The sequence below is a fragment of the Natator depressus genome, chromosome 2 (assembly GCF_965152275.1).
Source record: "Natator depressus isolate rNatDep1 chromosome 2, rNatDep2.hap1, whole genome shotgun sequence".
Lineage (NCBI taxonomy): Eukaryota > Metazoa > Chordata > Testudines > Cheloniidae > Natator > Natator depressus.
The window spans coordinates 75,118,824-75,139,841 of record NC_134235.1 but is presented as its reverse complement, the minus strand read 5'-3'; the positions used below and the strand labels follow the sequence as shown (position 1 = coordinate 75,139,841).

Genomic DNA, 21,018 nt, shown 5'->3' with positions numbered 1-21,018 from the left:
AGGGCTAACACAAAGCCCTCCATACCATTTAAGCCCCACATAGAAGCTGTACAGAAGAGGCACAGAAAGCAGTGATGGTAGCAGGCTGGAGAGGGGGCATGTGTCAGGGGAATGCCCAAGCACTGATAGCAATTCTACAGCCTCCTCACAAAGAGTCATGGATGTGCTAGGGTAGCACATGAGGGAGGGGGCATTGCTGCAGCCCCGTGCCCTAATGGCATGTAGGGACTGGGTTTTGCTCTCTCAATCCCACATTTTACCCACTTAAAGCCAGATAACTCAGGCTTTTTATTGACAAGAAGAATTTCATCATCTGTGCAGCTCCTTTCAGGATATATCTACTCGTGTCACACGCAGAACTCCTTGTATGGAACACACAGATTGAGTGATGAATATGGCTCAGTACATTTTTCTTAGATTTGTCAGTGAAAGATACCCAACCTTTGTATTCGACTAACTGTATTACTGTATTTGCAGGTATTCTTGGATTTCAGCACTGGATTTCACGTAGAGGTAATATATTTATTAAAATAGTTATTATTAAAGAGCAGATTTTCTGAAAAATGAAAAATGTAACTGTCATTAAAAATGAAATAAAGAATTGAAAGGTTTTTGTAAGCTAAGATATTTTTGGACCATACAACTTGAAAAAAATACTTAAATGTGACCTGCTAAGGAAAGAGTTCTGGTCCTGCAAACTCCTAGTCTTATTGAAGTCAGCGGACTACTCACATGAGCAAGAACTTGCAAGAGTAAGGATGTGCAGGCTTAGGCTCTGGGACTAGAAGCTTTATAAACAGACCATTAGTCTCTACTAATGTTCATACTGTTTACTATCTACTGTCTTCCGTACCTTACACTGTTAAAATCCTGCCAGTCTATATTCATTACAACTGTATTCAGACTGCTTGTCATCATGACACTGGAACTCTTTCTACATAAGGTGAAAGAATGGAATGAAAATGGTGTGGCGCGATGGAAAACCTTCAGAAGGCAAAAACGGGAATGGGTTAAATTTGCTGCAGCTTGTAGGGAAGGAGAAGATAATTCAAGGAGGAATCCAATTGCCAAAGTAAGTGTTGTTTATTGATTAGAAAGTATGTTGCAAAGAAAAACTGATAAAGCTAGAGACCTAACTGAGCTAATTGGTGGAGACCTTCAAATATAGATTTTGCCTAGAATGTCCAAAAGAAAAAAGGCAGAATAAGAGAGGGAAGGCGCTCTAGAGCTGCTGGTTTTACTGCGATAACCATACCCACATAAGATCAGAAAGCTGTGGGCTAGATTGTGGTACTGAGTGTTCTTGGGGCAGTACGGAGGCCTCCTAGAGCACAAGTGGAGCATGAATGCTGCTCCATTTTTTGGGAAGTGCAGCACAGATTCTGTCTGATGCCAGCTACACTATCACTTCATAATGGCGCTCTCTTTCCCCACCCACTTTGAGGAATCCCTGAGAGCAAGGATTGGGATGGTGTCTGACTAGTGTGCAGGGAGGCAATGGGGCAGAAGAGCAGGAGGGTCCCAGAGCCCAGGCTCCAGCCCAAGCCCAAACGTTTACACTGCACTTTTATAGCCCCGCAGCCCAATCCCCACAAGTCTGAGTCAGCTTACACAGACCAGCCATGGGTGTTTAATTGCAGTGTAGACATATCCTGAAAGAGCAGCACTGGAAAGCTCTCTCAGGGGGTACATCCAGCCCACCATGTTAAAGAGAATTCTGGCATAATGCAGTCTGCGGGACCTGGGAGGAGAGTAAGAGGAGAGTAACTGAGAATTCTATATGATTTTTTGAGGGGAGAAGCCATCACTTGTGTTCTCAGTAAACTGTAATAAACATAATATTTTCCATTTGTCTATTATTGTAGATTCGATCAGATTGTGAAGAAAACCAGCCAATTGTATACAGCATCTCTGGAATAGGGATTGATCAGCCACCTTATGGGATCTTTATTATTAATTCAAGAACTGGAGAAATTAATATAACATCAATAGTTGATCGAGAGTTGACCCCAGTATTTGTTGTAAGTGTTGTACAATCCAGTTATTAGCACAGTATATTCTCCTTTCTTTTTTACTTGATGCCTTCTTTTGATGAATGCTGACAGAGAGGGAAGGGAAGTTTCAATTCATAATTATTTTCAAAATTTGAGTTTGTTTCTTCTTCTTTTCAACTATTATATATTTGTAACCCTCTTTATCCAGATTCGCTGCTTTGCTAAACATGCACTTACTGGTATAGATTTAGAACCGCCTCTTGAACTTCGAGTCAGAGTTCTGGATATAAATGACAATGCTCCGATATTTTCACAAGCTACATTTATGGGATCTATTGAAGAAAGCTCTATGGAGAGTAAGTAACTATTCTGTGTACATATTACAGCAATTGTCAGTCGCCATAGCAATAGAGGCGACTGCAAGACAATTACTGTGCTTTTTTTCATCTGCTCATAATGTTCTCAAAGTAATTCTTTTCACATTTAGAAATTTTTAGGGAAATGGGTTCTTTTTTTTCTTTTTAAGTTTGATTACTTGTTTCTGAGGGTAAATATAATATCCTTTTCCTCGTACGTCTTAATCTGAAAATGTGTTTGTATAACTAAAAATGTGGCTGACATTGGCAACTGCAAAGTAAAGTCCTAATACAGCAAACCCTTCCTCCTAAGCACAGGGCTTACTACCAAGAGAATTCCTACTGACCTTACTTACATGAATAATCTTTGCACACATCATTAGTATCATTGAACTGAATGGGACTATAAAGATTACTCACATGACTATACATTTGAAAGTTCAAAGCCCTAACTTTCTGATAGCCCATACTGTGTCTTAAAACCAATCTGATGAAAACCACTTACTGCTTTTTAAATTATGGACACTTATATTATATATCCAACTTTTATATTAGAAGAATTCAGAAACTTTTTTCTGTTAGGCCCTAATCCTGCAAGTTACTCCATGTGATCTTAATTTGTAATGCTTTTTTAAGAAAGCATTTTTTTAAAAGTAATTGATTACTGTGACCTGGTTTAGCCATAAGTAGCTGATTCAATGTTGACCACAACTTGTCCTTGTCTATATTGATCCCAATGTTATGGGAAACATCATTTACTTAGCTCAACTCTTCAAAAGTCATATTCTAACACAAGGCAGTGAAGTCAAGCCCTGGAAGTCAATAAATGAAAGGGGGAGAGTCTGCTTCTTCCGGCATTCTCTTCCCTCCTATGAAAAAGGGACATATTGCCATGTGTGTACCATGCACCAAGCAGGAAACTAGGGGACACTTAATGGCTCTGTCAGTTCCGTTTCCCCTCCTGGCAATCCTTGAGTGGGTGGAGAGGATGGTTGAGAGCAAAGTGGTTGTTCCCCTTCACAGTTCCACACTATGTGCTATAGGCCTGCTTAGGGACATGGATTCCTTTCAAATGCCCCCATTCTTTTCCTCCTACCATGTCCCATTGCACAAAATGATGCAATTTGTTTAACCATATGATATCAACAACTATGATAACATACAGCCACAAAATCAGTGAACTCCCCCTACTTCCTGTCATGTATTCATAATTTTTTTAAAGGCCCGAATGAACCATTGTGATCATTTAGTCTGACTTCCTGCATAACTCAGGTCGTAGAATTTCAAAGTTCATCTACTTTAACCATTGAAAGTAAAGGCAAAATTTTATCCTAAGGAAACTTAAAACCCAGCTGTCCAGTTTAAAGCCTTGTGAATAAAATTAACTCATTTGATAGATTCAAATATGGAAGCATATTTTGGTGTAATTAATACGGCAAAGTAAAATGCATATACAAAATTCCAGGAAGGCATCAACATAAACTACTGAATATGAAGATGTTCTCCAAAAAACCCCAGGGTGAAGTCTGATTTTCATGATTTCATTAAAACAAACTTTGAATTTGTTGTTACTATGTTATTCTAAACTTACATCAATGTTTATGCAGCCTACATGTATATGTGAGATCAGAGTGCAATTTTAAAAATATAGTGTGATTATATGTGCAGTATATCATCTGCAACAAACAACACAATACTTAATTTATTGTGAGATTATTTGCTAGCATTTCAAAATACTAGGGTTGCTAACATATCTCTTCATCTTTAAATAAAAATCACTTAATATCATAAATAGTTTACAATCCTGATTTTACCTTTTTAAAAATTCACTGATGATATAAGTTTCCAAACCCCTGCTTATCAAATCATGATAACCACTTCCATGGAGCGTAAATAATGTTAATGATCACAAAACTATAGATTTCACTTGTAATAAGTATAGCCACCCTTTTACTAAATTAAGTACTTTCTATTATTTTCTTAGTAAATGAAACATAGCTCCTTATAGGTAATATAATTCTTTTTTTTATGTTGTTTTTATTCCTTTTTTATTCTTGTTTTTATGCCTGCTTGTCTTGCTGAGTAGTTTAAATTAACAAAATAGGGCTCTTATGCCAATTTAAGTGATATTGTCTTAATTCCTAGCTACTCTGGTGATGAAAATAATTGCCACGGATGCAGATGAACCAAATCACTTGAATTCCAAAATTGCCTACAAGATAGAGAGTCAGGAACCTGCAGGTGCATCAATGTTTATTCTAAATAAACATACTGGAGAAGTTCATATAGCAAATTTCCTTGACAGAGAGGTAAAAACTTCAGTATGTTAATATTCAGTCTGAAAGAAAGTGTGTGTGTGTGTGTGTGTGTGTGTGTGAGTGAGAGAGAGAGAGAGAGAAAGAGAGAGAGAGTAACGTATTTAGTGTTACAAAAGTGAAATAGAAGATTGAAAAGGCTTTATTTTTTATAATACATAGATACATTATGGGTTTTTACTGTATTATAGCAAATATTTGTATCTATAACAAATTGGTGTATTTGAAAAGAGCAGCAAGAAATTACTATTCGTTATGTTTTTATGTTTTTACTTGTAAATAATGTGTTCATTTTTCTTTCCAATTTAGCAACATAGCAGCTACTCTCTTGTTGTGAAAGCCTCAGACCGCGATGGAGCTGCTGATGGAATCTCCTCCCTTTGTAATTGTGCTATTAAAGTTATTGATGTCAACGATAATTTCCCAACTCTTTCACAGACTTCAGTAAGTTTTTTTCCCATCAAAAGTAGCATCACTAACATTTCTGTGCCCTAACATCACAGAGATAACCAGTGAAGCCCTTACTCCTTCTGGGGAGAACTTGCTCCTGTGAATAGTCCTATCAAAAAGGTACTATTCACATGACCAAGTGTTCACGAACATAGGTAAGCATTCCACAACCTGGCCCATGGTCTACAGCATAGGCACCGACTCCATGGGTGCTCCTGGGTCGAGCACCCAAGGGAAAAAATAGTGGGTGCTCAGCACCCAGGAGTCAGAGCTTGAGTATGGAATGTGGTGAGTTCTGTGCTGCTAACAACTTCTGCCCTTGCAGCAAGAGAGTTTGTTTATAAACAGAGGCAGGGTGATTAAGATAACAAAAAAAAGGAGTACTTGTGGCACCTTAGAGACTAACAAATTTATTTGGGCATAAGCATCTTGGAGTCATTTGCAGTACTCTGGAAGCACTTGTTTCAGAGTAGCAGCCGTGTGTTTCCAGAGTACTGCAAATTCATAAGAATCCATTTTACTGTGCCTGTATCATCCTGAACTGTGGAATACTCATTCTCCTGCTTCAGAAGACTTAAAAATTATCTCCAGTCATCAATGGGACAGATGCAACCGAATAATGTAGCTGTCCTTAACGTGTATCAAAATAATACCAGGGAACCTAGATGTAAATAAGACTGCTGACAGTTTCATCCAGAAAGCTACAGTGAGACATAATGTCTTTAAACTGTTAGTGAAGACAGCTTATAGGTGATTGCAATGATCTTAATACACTGTAATTCATGATAATGTAATTATGTAGTTCGTAACAATTGAATCATTATTAAAATAGTAAAGATAAAGATACATTAAATAACTAATAATTAAATGCATCCGATGAAGTGAGCTGTAGCTCACGAAAGCTTATGCTCAAATAAATTTGTTAGTCTCTAAGGTGTCACAAGTACTCCTGTTCTTTTTGCGAATACAGACTAACACGGCTGCTACTCTGAAACCTGTCATTAAATAACTAGAATATGAAAGAAGCGTGTAAATATTCTGAAAATAGCCTCACCCCCAAAATTTGCAGAGTGCCCCCCCAAAACATACACACCTCTTCAAAAGCACCCACTGGCAAAAACAAAAGTCAGTGCCTCTGGTCTACACACACAATTCTGATGACAAATACACAGGTTCCTTTTGCATCTCATGAAACCAGCTACAGTGGTTGTTCATACTTATGAAGTGGGGGACAAATTTGGTCCATCTGCAGGATTGTTTCAGTCCTTACTCATGGAAAACACCCATTGACTTCACCCAGGATGATTTCACAGACATCTGAGGCAATACACACATTTGAATCAGCAATCAGAACTACACCCTATGCGGGGCACATGATATTTTCACAACTAGTACTGATTGTGAAGATAACATATTTCAGAAATGTAAAACCAACATATGCTTCTCTATAGTGCTTCTTCATTACAAATTATCTTTTCAGTGCTTGTGTGCATTTGTCATTCTAGTATTCAGCAAATATTGTGGAAAATTCACTCAGTTCAGAACTGCTACGGATACAAGCTATAGATGCTGATGAACAGTATTCGGACAACTGGTTGGCAGAATTTTTCTTTATATCTGGCAATGAAGACAACTGCTTTGAATTCGTAACAGATCCAGCAACTAATGAGGGTATTCTGAGGGTTATTAAGGTAAGGATGTATAAGTATTATAATTCACAGATTTTAAAATGACATTTCTATATCATTAAGGGCCAGATGCTGGGGTGTATAAATGCAAGGGAACCCCAAATCATGCACTCCCTGTGTATAAGATGCAAGAGAATCCTATGCTGAGAGTGGAGCTGGATATTTTCTTCAAAGAGCCTAACTGGGGAAGGGGCTATGATCCCACAACCATCTCACACTGACTGGCAACCCTGGGCAAGGGATGCGCATGTTATGCCTCCATGAGAGAGCTTCTCATCAGGACACTCCCTATAGTGCCAATGACTGTATTCTCCTTGTCTTTACACTGTGCAGGTAGTTTGCTTTTGATGCCCCTATTCATGTTCCTTACCAGAGCTGTGGTTTACATAGCCACTATATGCTATTCATATAGCAATACACATTGGCAAGAGCAAAGAAAATAAAAGTTAACGCTAACATTCCTTCCTGCCACTGTGGCAAAAACAAAGAGTAAAAAAGGGATGTCAATTTTAACTTTATATTTCTTGGCTTTTTTCAGTTTAATGTAACTTTGATTAAGCATAGCATATGGATTTTTTTCTTTAGGTTCCCCCTATTAATAGTTATACGTGCTTTGTCTTAAAGCATATGACTTATCTATGCTCTATAGGAGCATAAATATTTTGGTTTTAGAATTAGAAAACTAAATTTAGAGTGATACATAGAATAATAGTTTTCTGAGCAAAGCCCCATGTACTATGTGATTATGTGACTATGCAAATACTCACATAATCCTCCCCTTTTGTAAAGCAGCTACATAAATCTCTTTTCTGTGGCACATAAAAGACCCGACAGAGGCTTGGAGGAGTAGTATAGAAAGAACTAGAATAGCAAGGAGGCCAAAGAAAAATATCAGCTGCAGAAAGAGACTTGAAGAGGAGTTCCTGCCCCTGCTAAGTCTGCTGGATCGGAGCCCCCAATCTCATAACATTTAGGAGCTGTACAGGACAGGTATACTCCAACTCCCTCCTTCACAGTGTAAGAGTTCTAGTGTAGTGGAGCTGGGGCAAGCTGGTAGCGATGAGGCAAGCAGCCTGGCTGCTCCTGTTGACATCTTTGGAGTGCTGCAGCTGGGATTGTGTCTACCCTGTTGGATTCCTAAGCTTTACTAGAAGTTGTGTTCTGGTGTAGTTTGAGTTCAGCAGGACAGGCATCTGGTCCTGGGATCCTGCTCAGCTTTAACTTTAATGGCTTCCTAGCTGTAGTCCCTTTTGCAGATCTCCCCCAGACAGCCCTGACTCAAAATACCTTCCCAGCTGGAGGGTAAGTGGCTTTCAAAAATCCTGGGCTTGCTTCAATAGACAAAAGGGGCCACACAGCAGTGAATCAGCTGGCCCCAACCACCTTTGCAAAGAACCAAAGGTAGGGGCAGCCCCCATCCTTGTCATGCATGTGTTTTGGACTTCTCCTGTTCCCTGCTGTCCAGTCAAAGGACATCCCTTTCTAACGGCAGTAAGAGAGTATCCACTAGGATTAGAGGGGTGTTCATTCATCTAAAATTAATGAATGCACTGAGTGTTTATGGATTTGACTAAGTTCCTATTTCTTTGTTTCTAACATTTTTAGCCACTGAATTATGAATACTTGCAAAGTTATCCACTGAGTTTTGGTGTTAGAAACAAAGCTGCATTCCATCATTCAATTGTTTCTCAGTATCAAGTTAGTGGAACACCCCTAATAATAAATGTAAACAATGTGATTGAACCACCAAGCTTTAGTCCATCTTCAATGAGCTTTTTTCTGCCAAGAAGCTTATCAACAGCTGCCATGTCTAATTACGTTGTTGGAGTATATACAGCCACTGATGAGGAAACTGGAAAAATTGCATCAAATGTCAGGTAAGACTGTCTTTACTCTCTGTGAGCAACATCCTCTCCCAGCATCCAGCCTGAATAATAATGTGAGCACCTGAATACCCAGGGAGAGGAAGGAATCCTCTATTCCAGACCATGGAACAGAATCAGAGCCTGGCATGGATGCACATTTCAAAACAAGAAAGATTTCAAAAACTAACTAAATAAAGCAATAAATAACCATTTAAATAATTTGAAAATGTTTCATCCTAAATGATAACAGATACATTTTAAATGAAGCATATAGGAAAGTCAGCAACAGTATTGTCTCTTCATTTCTAAAAGACATTACACAGCAATGTATATTCCAAAGAGACAGTTTTGTATTCATCACATCCCTGTATTGCCAAAGACAATTCAAATAGTTTCATGAGTATGGGACCTTGCCCAGCCAATGTCTAGCTGGCTGGTCCTAATGAATATTAGCTGCTAGGAAAGCAATGGTGCTAAATCGGTTTTAGTCACATGAGATTATCTGGTCTGATCCAATTGTTTGTCCTTTGAGGATTTATAATATATTACATTCAAAAAACTACATTAAAAGAACATACATTCTGCGAAGTCAAGCACTCGAAAGTTAGAAAATGTAGGTGTTATGATCACCCAGGAATCCTTAATTCTAGTACCTGGTGCATCCAGTCTATTCACTGAAGGAGGCTGGAGTCTTATGGGAAAAAATAGTATGAGATCATGTCTTTAAAAACTATATCATAACACATATGCACAAATGGGGTCAAATAAGTTTGCACAGGCAACCATGAATCTGGCATCTCCTAACTTTTGAGTGTTTGATTTTGCAATCTAAATAACTCTCTTTTAAAAAAGAGGCTTTTTTATAATTTCCTTTTTAGAAAAATATAAAAATAAATTCTATTATGTGTACAATTGCAACTATCCACGTCCCCTCAAGTATCATCAGCAGGTGAACCTTGGATTTTTACCTCTGCAGCACAGAATTCTACTACTTAAACTACAGAAGGAAAAGGCTTGTCCCAAGAATGTACCATTGATTATATGCCCTGGGTCTGAGGAGTAGTAATGGGAAGCCCAGCCCAAATTTTTCTCACACTTCCTGGGAAATGAGGGGCACCTTCCCCTTTCTGTGCCACGAGAAGGGCTACTAGGACATGTGCTGGGTCTGGAGCATGAAGTGGGGAATTTGGTAGAGGGGAGCCCATGCCAGGTGTTCTCCCTACTTCCCTGTTCTTTGGTGGCTGCCAGGCATTCTCAGTGCACTGCTTTGGTGGCAGCAAGGGCCCAGCTCTTTAGAACATTCATGTTTAGTTACATGTTATTTTGCGAAGCTGCCCAAATTTTCCTGAGACTTAAATGCAAGAGGGGGGAAATGCTAGCGCCTAACAGTTTATAACTGAGCAGAACCTGAATAGAAATTAATTAGACAACGAAAGTCTCTCATCTAGCCTGGGGGGGTTTCTCCCTGCCAAATTTGAAAGGTCTGCTGCAAACAATGTAGGTGTTAGTTTCTCAATAAGAAGAAGAAGACATTTTTTTAAATCACAATCATTTTTTTATAATAGAAGGTAAGAGTAGCTTAAATATAGAAAAGGAATGCATCCGATGAAGTGAGCTGTAGCTCACGAAAGCTTATGCTCAAATAAATTTGTTAGTCTCTAAGATGCCACAAGTACTCCTTTTCTTTTTGCGAATACAGACTAACACGGCTGCTACTCTGAAACCTTAAATATAGAAGTCGCTACCAGCTCATCCTATAATTAGGGTGACCAGATAGCAACTGTGAAAAAATGGGACAGGGGATGGGCGGTAATAGGTGCCTATATAAGAAAAGTCCCCCAAAACAGGACTGTCCCTTTAAAATTGGGACATCTGGTCACCCTACCTATAATTTATTCCTGTTGAAATCAGTGGTAATTTTGCAGTTTATTTCACTTTGTGTCTGTCTATACATAGAGATTATCAACAGGATAATTTGCAGATGATTTCCATAGGAGCAGGATTAGTTCCTAGTGCCTATATATTTACCTAAATACATACAAACTTACATATATAGGAAGAAAGAGAGAGAGAGTTTGGAAATTTTCCATAGAACAGACAATAACATACAAAGTCATATAACTATATGATGTCATATCATACTAGTAGAGGGCTGTTCAATGGGATTTCAGTGGTACTCACTGGTGTTAGGAAGGGTTTGCAGAATTAGGCCCTACGTTACTATTAGACTGGGATATCATGTTAACAACAGCATGGATCTGGGGAAATATAGGGCCAAATCCTTCAATCCATACTCAGGTATTATTCGGGCAAATCTCCTTTTGAAGCCAATGGTATATTTACCTAATTAAGGACTATAGAACTCGGACTTTAGCATACATGGAAGTATCTTAAAGTGACAAATATTATTTTAAAATTAACAAATACATAGCAGTATATTACAGTGTAATGAGCTTATACTAGGGGATTCTGGTGACAAATTTTATGAGGTCTGCTTGCAAGGTTTAAAATATCACCAGATCTCCTGAATAGAATTATCCTTGTATTATATGGCCGATTTTCTATCATGCTAATTATACTGGATAAAGGAAAGGTAGTGTGAAGGCTGCTGTAAGATATATTTTAAAGCTGTAATGAACATTGTACTCTTATGCAACATCATAGTCTATAAAACCTGTTAGTATATTTGTATTTCTCCAACACATTAAACTTTATTTCAGTATAACTGTTAAATTAATAATTTTCTCATAAAAACAAAATTTGAGGCCACATCCTCAGCTGATGGAAATTGCTGTATGTCCATTGAAGCCAATGAAACTACGCTAATTTATACCAGCTGAGTATCTGGTACTTTCATGTTTGTAGTACTTTACATTAAACAGAATCCTGAGCAGTTTTTGTAAACCAAAAACAGATATATAATGGGACGTGATCCAGCTGCCTGGTTCAGCGTCAACTCCAGAACTGCTGAAATCACTTTGAAGAAAATTATTGATCGAGAGTCATCCTATATAGTCAACGGATTGTACAGAGCAGAGTTGCTGGCTATTACAAGAGGTAAGAAAATAGATTTACCCTTTGTCATTTTGTATTTATTTATAGAACTGTCCTGGCCCTAATAATACTGGTCTCCTATCCTATTAAAGTGGCTATTTCTCTGAACAAAAAGTATAAGATGGAGCTAGCCCAAAGTCAAGTGTTTTCACATGGAAATCTTCAACAAAAAATGAAAAGAACTGTAATTTTCATCAAAAATTTTCAAGAAAAATTTTGATTTTTCAACAGAAACTGGAAAGCCAAAATAATTCAGCCAAAAATGGGAGGTTTCATATTTGATGGGAACTGAGGTTTGTTCCTTATGTCCCTTATTCCCCTGTATGGGCTGGGATCCTCAGCTGGACTACATCTCCCAAAATGCATCATACTTTCCTTGTTGATGAGGAGAAGCTGACCATCATGGAGTCTCTGGCTCTGATGCATTGTGGGAGATGTCATCCAGCTGGGTATTCCCTCCCATAGAGAAGAATGGGGCATGAGGAGCAAACTACAACTCCCCCAAGGCACTGCAACTCTCATTTTCAGTCAAAAGTTTTCAGTTTTTGGCTGAAATATTTAATGAAAAATTGAGATTTTTGCACAGAAAGCAGCCACTCTTTAGCTGAAAACCAAATTAGCCACTGAAAATCAGTTTAGATGGAAAATTTTTGACTAGCCCTAATATAGGTCTGATTCTGCAAACCGTTATTCACTGGAGTATCTTCAATGGGATCACACATGAGTAAGATTAGCAGGTGTAGGATGTTCTAAAAATTATGTAGCTAGTTTCCTTCCCTCCAGTGTTAGTTGAAATCAGGTATGACTAACACATATGAATCAATCAACCTTAGGTAGTCCTGAGCTCAGGCCTTCTAAACTCAGCTAGTACTGCACCCAAAGACTAGAGTGCTATTTATTCTTATGGCTGCCACCTTTGAAGACATGGAGGATTTGAGTGTTTTGATAGCTCTGAAATAATAAATGATAATCACCATCATTTTAAGATTTAGAACCAGCAAGGATTCTAATTACAAAGCATTGCCATCAAAAATGGGGATATGTCTTCCAAATATACTACTGAACAGTCCAAAGCTCTAGCTTCTGGAGCAAATAGTTGCAAAATAAGTTTGATTTGGGATATTAATGTGGCCTGTGTTTCTCAGTTGTGAACAATGAGTTGGAAAAATTTTGAAAATTTCCCATAATTAAAAAAAATAATCAGAAACAAATGCACATAATTTTTTCTCCATTATTCAACCACCTTTAGTTGTGAAGCCAAATTCTGTTTTCACTTACATCCATGGAAGTCCAAAGTGACGTCCATTCCTTCAAATCTTTACTTATTCATGCAACTAGCCCCATTGATTTCATGGAGACTTTAATGGGTGCTAAATCAGTTGAAGTCAATGGTGTTACTCTGGATTTACACCTGAGTAACCTGAGAGCAAATTTGAACCCCTTCACTTTAATTAGCACACCATCAATGTGTGAACAAATAAAGTTAGGCTTGGGTTCAGTTAGAAATTTGATTCTTGAATTGTAACTGTAAGAAATTTTAAGAAAATGTACAACCCCTTGAATACTTCTTTAACACCAATTATTGTTGACAGATGTTCCTGCAAAAACTTCCACTGGTACCATTGTGCTTACAGTTGATGATTCCTACTATAACTGTCCAGTTCTTCATACTGAAATGAGAAAAGTATGTATGAGTTCTCCAACAGTTATTATCACAGCAAAAGATCTGGATGGTGGTCTATATAGTCCTCCCTTTACATTTATCCTAGTTAATCAGCCTGCAAGAAGTTCATGGAGTATTAGCCCAATAGATGGTGAGTAAAGTTAAATTTTTATAACATAGTAAGTCATAGAAATAAAAACTCATTTAAGGTTTTCTTGCTTGCTTGTTTATTTGTAAGATTGATGACAATGATAATCAAGCATCTAATAGAAATTAAGATGAACAATACAGTTATTGGGCCTCATTCTGAACTCACTTGAATAGTTTTTATATTGGTATAGTTCATTGACTAACTGGAGTTGCTCCTGATTTTCAACTGTGTAAGATGAGAAAGAGGCTCATTATTAGCATTTTATTTAAAATTATTAGCTTTAAAATGTAAACCTATATGAAGATTCCATGGGACAGCTATGCTTTTGATTTTATTTTGCTGCACTGCAATTATGGTGTATTGGGTGTATAGCTGAAGAAGGTCTAAAGCTAATCTAGTAATTATTTTGTTTTGTGAATTGCCCAAAGAGTTTTGAACATGTCACGAAAATCCCAAAAGTATTAATTATATGATGTTATCCATGAATTTCTTGCTCAACAGAATACTTGATTTATGAAATGAGTATATTAGAATTGCAAATACAATTTGTATTACAATCTACAATCCTGAAGTTTTTTGCCACTGACTTTAATGGAAGCAGTGTCCCCTACATTAGTTTAATACACTAGTTACATAAATTATAGTGTGGTTTCCAGATTCTATTTTAAATTGTAATAGTCACAGATTACTCTTTCAGTTAGCTATGTAAGACATCCAACCAGGGACTGGAAACAATATCACATGACTTAAAGAGTGACTGTGAGCAAGTGGTGTTCCAACCATGCTGTAAATACAAGTCCACATATTTTGAATAGGGTCAAATCACCCCCTTTTTTGGGGGGGGGGTTTATAAACAAGTCACTTCAAAATAATCTCCACACCAAGCTTACTCTCCAGGCTTGGCTTTTCTTCTCATAGAATGTCTCAGCCCAACTCCCTAGATTTCTCATTCAGTGGAGTTATTAACTCCACCTCCTTTATATCCAGGGTGGAGTTAATAAACCACACTCGCAACATAGTCAAGAAGGTTCACTAAGCATCTCCCAAAGAGTCAAAACCTGCCGAGAAGGTGGGTCCATAGGAGAACCTGCCACCATGTTACACCAAACAACACAGTGTAAATTTTGAATTGAATATACATTATTTTATTTATATTACAATAGCACCCAGAACCCCAACTGGGATCTAGGGCTCAATGTAATAGGAATTACACAAATACATAGTAAGAGTAATCATTGTCCCAAAGAACTTAGTCTACTTTTGCTTCTACCCTTTGTCTGTCTTGTCCATTTAAACACAGACAAGTGAAGTGACTTGCCCAATATCACAGAGCAGATCAGCAACAGAGCCAGGGCAGAAACCCAGGTGGGTTCAGCATGAGAGTATCATCTTATTCTCAATCTTTATATTCTGTTCTGTAAACACCATAATAATGAATTGCCACAAAAGGTCTAGAAAAGAGTAAATTTAAAGCAGAATTCTTAATTTAAATTATTCTTTTATTCTTTTTTTTTTCCAAAAGGTTACTCTGCAGAACTGAGAACTCAAAATATCGAGTTTTTCATCTATGACATCTATATCCATATGATAGACAACCAAGGCAGAAGATGTGAACGACCACAGAGAATTCCTTTGCAAGCCTGTCTTTGTGATAGCCTCCTAGTATGTATTACTGGTGCTACCAAAAGAATTGTTGTCGAAAAAGTTACGGATGGTGTGACGATTAATGGTCGCCAGGCCACTACTGGTAGTACTGTTACATCTGCCACTGATGTTACGTCTACTAATCCTGTTACAACATTCCTACCTGTCGTGCCTGGAACGACTACACTCGGTGGTCCAGCTATTGCTCTGATGTTTCTTGGAGGCTTAATATTTGTGTGTAAGTATTCAATAAGGTATGCTATTTAATGATCTCTCTATGCAAAGAGTACTGTTTTACTCTTCCAAAATCATTTTTTATTTTTTTATTAAAATATAGAGGCACAGAGGATCTCTGTGGACAAAAAGAAGCATCCTGTAAATAATATGAATTTTTGCACGTAGTTTATTCAGAAATTATTATTTCTCTCCTTTTATATATCGCTTTTTCCTAGATCACTATCCTTATCATAATAAGGATCTTATGCTGCCCCCATTGAAGTCAATGGGAGTTTAGGCAGGATCAGAAAGAAGTGTAGAGGTTAGGATCAAGAGTCAGTAAAATCTGGGCAAAAGTAGGCTCTAAAACTTTACCACAACTTGCATTTATCTCAGTAACATAAATGAGCCTCCTTATTTCAAAACATTTCTAAAAAGAGTGGTCCATGCTAAGCTGAAAATAAACCAAAAAATAATAAATACGAACCCAATCCTGGTTTCAGTAAAGGCAGAACAAAAAATGTCATGAACTTCAATGGTAGCAAGATCAAGGCCCTAATGCTGAAGTCAATTTCTGAGCTGGTGATCATTATGTTGATGAAAATTAATATTTTCTGTGAGAACAACTAGAATACATCACTTATTTAAATATGTCCTCATTTTTCAAACAATGAAAGTTGTGGTCTGGGGAGGAAAAGAATGAATCCATCCACACTGTCGTGTTTCAGCAGTAAATATGGTATATGAACTTTAGAAATGACCTCCCATAATGCCAGAATCACATATGGTGACAATTTTCAGCAGTATCACCGCTCTTAACATGCTGGTCAGAAATGAAGAGCTTTAACCATAAAAAAACCCTTTGTTCTAGTGTATTTCAGAGTCGTGTAAGACAATGTAAGACATTATTCTCACCACATAAAAACTCTCTAGTATTCTGAATGTCCTTCTGACAACATTTTGAAATGGCCTGATTCACAAATATTGGTTACATCTACTGTAGGAATCTAATTTGTTTCCCATTTTAGTACTTTATTTTTAAATCTTTGATTACAATTGAGCAAATAAAAATAGGTGAAGATTTTCAAAGATACAAGTAGCTGTTAGGCACCCATTGATTTTCAGTGAAAGTTATGCACCTAGCTGCCCCATTTTTGCCTTTGAAAACCACCTCTATAATCAATAGCTGCTAGGGTAAACCATGGCCTTAATCCTGTAATGTGATATGTGTGGGCAGATCTGCATGCATCACCTTGCTGCATTGGCCCATTGTTTTAAGGCACTTTGTATAATCCACAGCCCACTCCCTTGCATTTTACTACTCCTCTTAAAGTCAGCAGAAATGACAGGTTATTTATTTGTAGGTCATGGCCAAAGAAATCCCCCATCCCTAACTTGTCTGTTCCTTGGCTCTAAACATTCAATTTCCCAACCAGGAAATGTATTTTCCTTTTTGTAGTTTTCAGCGTAATCAATTTATTTATAAAATGTTCTCTCACCAAGATTCTTGAGGTACAATAATTCAGTAAAGCACAATAAAAACATGTTGAAAACCATCCTATTCAAACATCAGGCCACCAGGACAAATCAATGGGAACCAAAAATGGAAGAGAAGGTCATAAATGTGGGTCCAAATAGCCTAGTATGTCTTATGTATCTTGGTCCCCAGGTTTTGAAATTTTCATGTGTCTTCCCAAATGCCTAAATTTCACATACAAATCACTGAAGAGGATATTTATAATTTTAAGAACCACCATAGAAACACCTATAGTTAAGGTAGTCTGACACTTTCCATTTTCAGACCATGCTTATAATTTTGCCAAACTTAATCTGTTCAGGCTGAAATTTTCCATGCCAGGTTTCTGCCTCAGGCTGATTTGTTTTTGTTGTCGTTGAAAGTTTCAGCTAAAACAGTTCAGCTGTTTCTGAGAATTAGGTGAAGGGAAATACACTGTTGTGCAGATGTTAAAATATTCTTATAACTATTTGATTGAGAAGCTCTAGCATTTCCATGCTTTGTTGTCCCCATGAAAATCAGACCAAATCACAGTTCTCACATGCTCAGTAGAGACTTGTAAGAGTTTGGTGGCTACATTCTTCAGATTCCATCTCTGCGGGGCATGTTTCAGTCCAGGACTGCAGAGGCTGTAGCAGAACTTTTCCTGCAGTTGCACTTCTTGGCAGCTGGAGTCCACTAGGTTCAGCTTCACGGGAATTCTCCTCTGCTCTCAGTGATCCCATGCTAGTGCTCAGGCCACAAAGAGGAAAAGGAGGAATCAACCTGACTGGAATGTAGAGGGGTGAGGCGCAATGGAGGGGAGAAAAGAAGAATAGGAGCAGTGGGAAAGAGAAAAGTGGGAGGGGAAGGAGCTGGAGTAGATGGGAGTAGGAGCTGAGGGGTGGAGATGGATAGGTTCAGAAGGGGCTGACGGAAGGAGGCGTGGAGGCAGGGATGAACAGAGAGGGAGGGGGCAGGAGCCAGGGAGCTGGAGAGGAACAGAGTAGGAGAGAGGCAGGAGTATATAGGAGCAGAGATTGACAGAGACATGTGCCAAGTGAATTGGAGCAAGAGGGGGGACAGGTTGGAGCCACAGGGGCAGAAGGGTTTATAACTACTAGAGCACACTCCCCTCCAGAACCTGGAACTGAATCCATTATTCCTGAGTCTCGAGATGGTGTCTAGCAAGTAGCTGTGAAACCCACTGGCAAGTATGTGTCATCCCCTTCTAGTGGCTGGTCCACATAGAGGATAACCTACCACTGCAACCACTGACTTTGTTATCTCAAGTGGTAGAGGTGTGTGCTGTGGTCTAAAGTGGTAGAGGTCTCTACCTTATTGGTATCTCATGTGGGGATCCATATGGTTCCACATGATGGAATTTTTCAGTTTGCTTTTTTAAAAACCTAGGCAATAACATTTTAAAAACTGCTTTAAAAGAACATTAAGTTTGCAAAGTCAAACTCAGACTTTAGGAAATGCCACAAGTAAGTTTGCCTGTGAACATTTAATTTGGCCCTCTTGTCCATATGCATTATGATACAATCTTTAATTACGTGTTCACATACTATTTTATCAACAGGACTTCTGCCTTATTCAGTGCACAGAATTGTCAGGTTCTGTCATGAATGAGTCTCTTAGCTGTAGAGCTCTTGCATTGTAAAAGTTGGAAGGTATATAGTGAAGGACGCAGGAGCTTGCAAGAAGAGAAAAGAGGGCCTCATGGCTGAATGCTGCCCTGGAGAAGTGGATTATATCCTGGTCAATTGGAGCTATTCTTTGAACATATACAATTTTTAAGTACTCTGAAAAATCAGGTGTGAGGGGTCTTCAAGTTGAGCACCCAAAAGCAGTGGACATTTTGACCTTATTCTCTTTGCCTTAGTATTTCCAGTTGTAAAGTGGTGATAATACTTCCGCTTCACCTCTCCATAATCTTTGTGGTGTATTCAGATACTATAGTAAGAGCACCACAGAAGCGCACATGAGAAAAATAATTATTTGGTATTTGGTACAGGGTTTGCAGGTGTACAGCAAATAAGGCTTTGGACAACATATTGAAAGAGAAGGATAAAAACAAATTTTGGATAACTGCCCGTTCTGTGAATGAGGCATGGTCCTTTGGAAACTATAGCATGTGATCATGTAATTAAAGATTGTCTCATAATGCATATACATAAGAGGGCTTTTTGCTTAGACTCTGACAATGACTTCTGAGGAAAATGTCTGCTCATACATGTAGATTCAGGTTTCCCTGAACCTGAGTCTGTTTGGTTTTAAAGTGTTACCTGTATAGCTGAATGGACCAAAATCTGTTCCCAGTTTTACTGGAGTAAATCTGGATTAGTAACTCCACTCTGCTCCAGATTTACTCCATTGCAAGTGGAAGCAGAAGTTCTCCTGATGACAAAATAATATGTGCATTTTCAAAAAGTCACTAGTGATTCTCAGTGTCCCAGTTTTTGAGTTCCCAACTTGAAACATCTTAAGCGAGTCAGATTTTCAGAAAGTGCCGATCACCAGCCCTCTGAGGAAAAAGAAATCTGAAGAACTAGATCTAGATGTAGATATATACTCAGAGATGGAAATACGTTTTAAAAATATAATTGATTTACTTTTGTGTTTCTTTCTCCATTAGTGTTTCCAATTTTGATGGCAATGAGTGACTGTTGTGGTTATGGAGCTAGACCTGTAGGTGGCGTTGGGACTGGATTTGAGCCTGTACCTGAATGCACAGAAGGAGCAATTCATTCATGGGGAATTGAAGGAGCACATCCTGAAGACAGGGTCAGTTCATAGTTTGTAAAAACACAGTTGTTAGTACATAGAATTAATTCTATCATAATGCCTAGAATTGGGACACTGATTACGGTGCTGCATCTTTTTTTAAATAAAGGAATTGATAGTGCAAACTATTACGCATGCAAGTTTGTTCATTGACTTACATAGGCCTTAAGAGCCTGAGTAAATACCTGAGTAAAGGTTCAGGATCAGGCCCAGACTTTGTAAAGTGTTACAGCTGACCTTTCCTTCTATGTAAATCACAAATTTTAAAAAAGAGCCAGGTAACCAAATGGTGATCTTAGTGCGTATTTAAACAGCTGAAATATTATTTTCCAGGATATCAAAGGCATCAGTGCATCAAAAGCAGCTGCCACTGCAGGTGACTTTGCTGACTCCTCTGGTAAGTAGACACTGAACTTCTCTAAATTTTGTAATGCAGAGAGGCATCTTTCAGCATGGAATGTCCTTTTGATATAAAAGGCCATTATCTGATTTAAAAGGTTTCATTTTCCAAGCGAGGGCCCAATCCCACAACATGTATTCATACAAATAGTCTCATTGAAGTCAGTGGGATTTGTCATGTGAGTAAAGGGCTACTCATGTGAGTAAGGTTTGAGCCTTAGGTACAGGTAGATTTGGGCCTTAGCTATGTGTTTAAGAAATAATTGTTTTGAAATATTTGCCAGTGCTTTCAAGCCAAAATATATCTTGCTTTAACATTCCAGTTAGCAAATTATTTTTTCCTTATCAAAATTAACTATTTCAGGTACAGTGTAAGAAATATAAGCAAAAATCATTTTCAGTATTGGAATAATGTAATTCTCAGTAACAGCTAAAGAGTTCAGTTCTTCCCTGACTTTAAGCAAAGTTTGGCATTGAGGAGGGCGGGGACTGCCAGGGAGCTAGTTTCTGCTCCCTGATCCTTTGTGAGCCCAGACACAACGTCCGCTAGAGCAGCCTTTGTGATGCTCTAATTTATACCCCTGCTATAAGGTCCCTTAGAGATCTTATGCCAGTGGAGAATCAGTTTAACCATGGCTCTTCCTTCCCCCAGTACGCCCCCTATGCCAAAGCATGAGGTGAGGATGGTGGACACAGCAGCCACCTCCACTAGGTTGATGCCAGCAAGGAATTCCCTTCCACAAATCATATTCTATGATGGCCATTTATAGACAAAAAATGTGTTACCCTCGAGATAAATCAAAAGATGAAATCTTATGGTTCTGAGAATGGGAACTTTTATTCATTGATGTCATGGGGAGCTTTGCCAGAATAATGACTACAGGATTAAGACATTTGCAACTTCATTCCCATCCTGCTCTTCAGTCCTCTTGCAAGAG

General features: G+C 38.2%; 1 protein-coding gene and 1 long non-coding RNA gene across 2 annotated transcripts in view; one reads left to right on the top strand and one right to left on the bottom strand.

Moving 5' to 3' along the window:
* The window catches only part of LOC141981437 (uncharacterized), a 69,707-nt gene that overhangs the window by 27,341 nt on the left and 21,348 nt on the right, over window positions 1–21,018 (bottom strand). The window lies entirely within an intron of this gene.
* LOC141981436 (desmoglein-4-like) overlaps window positions 1–21,018 on the top strand; it is a 33,469-nt gene that overhangs the window by 8,832 nt on the left and 3,619 nt on the right. The window contains exons 2-14 of the mRNA XM_074943110.1: window positions 478–513; window positions 944–1,072; window positions 1,866–2,021; window positions 2,203–2,350; window positions 4,496–4,659; window positions 4,975–5,109; window positions 6,621–6,806; window positions 8,409–8,680; window positions 11,583–11,725; window positions 13,315–13,536; window positions 15,059–15,418; window positions 19,533–19,681; window positions 20,015–20,078. Coding sequence (XP_074799211.1) covers window positions 478–513; window positions 944–1,072; window positions 1,866–2,021; window positions 2,203–2,350; window positions 4,496–4,659; window positions 4,975–5,109; window positions 6,621–6,806; window positions 8,409–8,680; window positions 11,583–11,725; window positions 13,315–13,536; window positions 15,059–15,418; window positions 19,533–19,681; window positions 20,015–20,078 — 2,164 coding nt within the window. The remainder of the gene's footprint in view (window positions 1–477; window positions 514–943; window positions 1,073–1,865; window positions 2,022–2,202; window positions 2,351–4,495; window positions 4,660–4,974; window positions 5,110–6,620; window positions 6,807–8,408; window positions 8,681–11,582; window positions 11,726–13,314; window positions 13,537–15,058; window positions 15,419–19,532; window positions 19,682–20,014; window positions 20,079–21,018) is intronic.